The 4,824-nt window shown below is 41.6% G+C and overlaps 1 protein-coding gene across 1 annotated transcript; it reads right to left on the reverse strand.

Annotated features, from left to right (window-relative positions):
- Positions 1-876: 876 nt before the first annotated feature.
- Positions 877-4,092, reverse strand: tbxta (T-box transcription factor Ta). The gene is made up of 8 exons (XM_059350433.1): positions 3,739-4,092; positions 3,182-3,446; positions 2,680-2,814; positions 2,529-2,590; positions 2,379-2,440; positions 2,093-2,266; positions 1,857-1,980; positions 877-1,135 (listed from the first exon to the last, which is right to left on the reverse strand). The coding sequence occupies exons 1-8, from the start codon at positions 4,044-4,046 to the stop codon at positions 877-879; spliced, it is 1,389 nt and encodes a 462-aa protein (XP_059206416.1). The 5' UTR covers positions 4,047-4,092.
- Positions 4,093-4,824: the final 732 nt, after the last annotated feature.

Here is a 4,824-nt window from a genome sequence, read left to right on the forward strand (position 1 = left end):
GAGAACATGAGAAATGTTATTTGTCTCGTTGATTAAACCACAGTGGCCCGTGTTTGCCCTTTGACCTTACAGACTATTGGACTTTAGCGTTAACGTATGTGGTGTTTTGTGCTTTATTTTATTCTCTCTATATGAAAATGTTTGTGTCAAGAACAAACAAGTTAATATGAAGTAGAGAAAGAGACGTGTGCACCAAACAGACACAAAGAAACCGTGTTTGAGAAAACAAACATTTTAATTTATTATTAAATGACATAAATAAAACTCACAGCGAGTTCAAATACAAATAGATAGTTATGTACACTTGTTTGTGCAGGGGGGGGGAGGGGTTTCGGGATCCAGAAGGCACTTGTGTCTCTCAATCAAATCTTGGAACATTTATTGCAATCACAAAAGGCACATTTATTCATACGGGAAAACACTGGACGTTAATTTATTCTATTTACACACATATACACTTTTATGTTAGCAGATCCAATTTCATCTTATATATTTAAGAATAAAAACAACATATCGAGGATTGTTCAGTTGAGTTTGGTTGGGAAGTTTAAAAAAAAAAAAAAAAAGGTGTAATAAACATGTTATAAATGTGTAATAAGCATGTTGGGAATGACTAAGAGCAGAGAAAGTTGTGACCATGCAGCTATACTAAGTTTTTTTTTATTCTACTTGTCCAACATGGAAGGAGATGATTGTCTTTGCACATCAGCTGTTCGGCTTAACTTCACACCTTTTTATAAATTAGAGGCTCTGGAATGATTAATATACTTTTTCACAAACGGGAGCCAGAGGAAATCCTTGTGACATTTCATCTTCTCCAGGATCTCCTTGTATCTGTGTCTCTAGTCCTGCTCCTAAAGCCTCCAGAGTTGCAGCTCAGTAGCTCTGAGCCACAGGTGCCCAGGATGCGGTCAGCCTGGCGATGGAGCTCTCAAACTGGGCCTCCCCGACCCCGACCTCGCTCAGGCTGGGGTCATACATGGAGGAAGGCGAGGAGACGGGCAGCGAGGAGGTCAGGCCCGTGTAGGAGGAGCCCCTCAGGAACTGGGAGGTCAAACCTCCAGGTATGGAGCCTGAGGCCGAGCCTGAAGGGGTGAGGGTGGTGCCGGCTACTGACCAGAGGCTGGGGTACTGACTGTGGACGACAGGGACAGGAGGGTTTCATTACTGTGGTGATATTTAATAATGTCTGCTCAGAAACTGAGGAAACAGAAATGTCTGCCCAAATGGTTTAAATCAGGACTAAAAACACGTTTGTTTACTTTAACACTTATCTGCTGTACTCTACTGCCCTTACTTTTTAACTATGCAATGTTTGACTTGTGCTTTTTATCATTTTATCTATTGTCTTATCCTGCTGTATATTATTTTATCTTATTTGTATTTTTATTTCCATTTCCCTGTTTTAATTGACAGTTTTTACTGTTTTCAATTGTGTCTTGCTGTTTTTAATGTTTATGTAAAGCACTTTGAATTACCTTGTGTTGAATTGTGCTATACAAATAAACTTGCCTTGCCTTCACCATCATCATGAATCACAATAACTAATTATAACATTTTTCGCCAGGTGTGACTTATATTTAAAGTTTCATGAGTTTTGGGGTATGTTCAGGCAGTGAAAAATGCGATCATTTGGGAAGAAAACAATAAAAAAATTAAAAAATTAACATTCGAAATACAATAGGGACCTCGCAGGCTGTTGCCTGCTCGGGCCCTAATAAACACAAAGATAAAACTACAAAAATGTACGTTTTTTTTTATGTGGATGAACTTAAATCAAACATAAAGCAAGAATTTCTGCAGCCATTCTGCTTTTTTGTTGCAAATGCACTGTTTAAACTGGTTCGGAGGCTTACCTGGAGTTGGATGTGGAGTTGGTGGAGTGGGACAGAGTGCCCATGCCTGTGGAGTTGGGGATCTGAAGAGCAGACCAGCTGTCATGAGTAGCCAGAGTCCCTGAAGTGTTGTCCATGTAGTTGTCTGAAAATAAGGTACGCACCACAAATGAATACAGATTCTATCTTTTTTTTTTTGATTCCTAACATGATCAATTGAGTATATGCATATATATAAGGTCTGAGTGGGCCCTTACTTGTGCTGGAGGAGCGGTGGGGGTAGTGGCTGGGGTACGGGGCCGCTCTGTGGCTCCTCAGGCTGGAGTAGCGCTCGCAGTAGGAGCCGGAGGAGTGGCCTGCTGTGCCACTGAACTGAGGAGGGCTGCTGCTGGGGCAGATGGGACTCTGGCCTGGGAGGAACCAACCTCCAACTGTGGAATTTAGAGAACAAAATTATCATTAATTATAGTAAATAACAACATTTCACCATTATTTGATTTACCAATATGCCATTTTATAAATGTAGAAATAAATGAAACTCACGCTGAGAGTAGCCAGACTGTTGGCTGTCTGCACTGTGATCTGGCACGTCTTTATGGTCGCTCCTGTAATCAAAAACAACGTTAGATGCCGTACTGTATTTACACTTTCTCCATCATTTGAGGAATAATTTGTTAAGTTGAAGGTTTTTACCTCTCTTTGGCATCCAAGAAGGCTTTAGCAAAGGGATTGTGCTTTATTTTCAGAGCAGTAATCTGTAAAGTGGACATGACAGCTGTTAGCATTTCAGTCAATATTTATGAAGAGTATAATAAGATGTCGATATACTCAGTGCACAACTGACCTCTTCATTCTGGTAAGCAGTGACTGCGATGAACTGTGTCTCTGGGAAAGACTGGCTGCTGATCATCTTCTGGATTCCTCCAACCTTCACGATGTGTATCCTCGGCTCGTATTTGTGCAGAGAATTCAGCATTATCTATGGAAAAAACATCACAAAATGTTATTACTAATCATAATAATGAAGAGGAGGCAGCAGATAAAGTGAAGATGGCAGCAGTGAAGTCACAAAAATCCAGTGGTTTAATGAAATAAGTGTCCTTTTTTTTTATTGTAATCGTCACAATAATGAAGGGAGCAATAATTACCAAAATTAGTGAAAGAGTTTTGAACTTATTTTGTACTCCAGTGGTAAAAATCTAAATAATACATCGATATTAAATAGCTTCTTTAAATAAATACATCCTTCACTTTTTTTTTTAATCATGTAGGGCTCATGTGGCACAGCTGGAAAATGATTTTTAAAAAGTGTCAGATATCCCTATATTTAATTTTCTCCTCCTCACCTGTCCGCCTCCGTTGAGTTTATTGGACAGTTTGACTTTGCTGAAGGAGACGGGCGCTTTCATCCAGTGCGCTCCGAAGTTTGGGGAGTCCGGGTGGATGTAGACGCAGCTGGGGCTCTGGGGCTCCGGTTTGCCGCCGGGGACCCACTCCCCGTTCACGTATTTCCACCTGTTGTTGTCCGCGGCCACGAAATCCAGCAGCACTGAGTACATGGCGTTGGGGTCCAGGCCGCTGACGCTGGCCCTCAGCACCGGGAACATCCTCCTGGGGAACAAGAAGCGCAAAAGTTGTAAGAATTTGTTTCGTCATATTGATACTTCAATTGAGCTCTTGCTCGAGTTTTGTTCCTTTTTTTATGAACCTAAAGGCCTCTAAAAGGCCTCGCAAGCAGCACTGTTGACATAGCTCGTGTTTGAGTCTGAGTGATACACCATCATCATTTAAAATGACCATTTCTTAAAACTAATTTACACTCATCACGCTGGAAACCCCGTGCGTAAAAATCGCGTAAAATGTGCGCAAAAGGTTGCGCCACGGCCTCTCCAGTTGCACCTACCTTCCAGTTTTGGTGACAATCATCTCGTTGGTTAACTCTTTAAACTTGTTCCATAAATCTGCATCATCCAGAGTCAGTTTAATATCCCGCTCGGACGCGTCTCCCTTCTCGCTGCCCTTCTGGAACTCGCTCTCCACGGCGCTGAGGAGATGCTCCAGGCGCTGGTCGGTGTTGGAAGAAGTCATATTTCCAAGCAGTGTAGAGGTAGACCTAAATCCAAGACGTTTAGTTGAGTGACTCTGAGATAGACCACAGACAGAGAGAAGGCCCGAGTGATAACTGCTTTCCAAATCCTGAGGCCTCATCATTTAAGGCCCCCAGGGACCTCATGGGGATGCGGGGGCGTGGTCTAATCTCGCCCGTCTGACTAGGTCTCCAAACTCCGCCCCCCAAACCAGGCTCTCTCCACAATATGACACAGATTTTTTTTTGAATTGATAAAGATCAACTTTTAACTTTTAAATTTAATTTTAAAATGTTACATCTTCATTGTTTTCAACCAAACTCCATTTAAAAAAATCGAAATTTTTACACCTTTTTTCTAGATATTCAAAGGCTTTGCAGTAGAAGACACAGTTGGAGTGAAAGTTGGGATTTATACTTTGATACCTACAATTCTGCTGCAGTTGATGCCCGTCACATTCAAAGCTTTACGTTCAAACAAAAGAAGGGAAGCGAGGATGCAGAGCCATCCTTTGAACTCAGCTGTGTATTTGCAAATAGTGCTAATCTTTTGTTGTTCTCAAATCCACACTGGAGAGGGCTTGTGTTTACTGAGCGTGGGCCATTAGGGCAGACTCTGTGTTCCTGTTGTGCCAAAGTGTGGACGGCCCACAAGTGATGCCTGGATTTACATAATGGGCCTGCGTGGCTCCCTCTGGGACTCTCATATTTAATATTTCAGCCAGTTGGAGGCTGAGTTTTCGACAGAGGCTGTTTGTACTATTCAAATAAAGACAATCATTAACTTTCTTCATCTTATAGCATTCATCACAATTTCATTTCAGGACACAAAGTGTGATACATTACCAGACAGAAGTCATTTTAATAGATTATTGCATATTTTTGCTTTATACTTCTACTGTA

Source organism: Centropristis striata, chromosome 14 (assembly GCF_030273125.1).
Source record: "Centropristis striata isolate RG_2023a ecotype Rhode Island chromosome 14, C.striata_1.0, whole genome shotgun sequence".
NCBI classification, from domain to species: Eukaryota; Metazoa; Chordata; class Actinopteri; order Perciformes; family Serranidae; genus Centropristis; species Centropristis striata.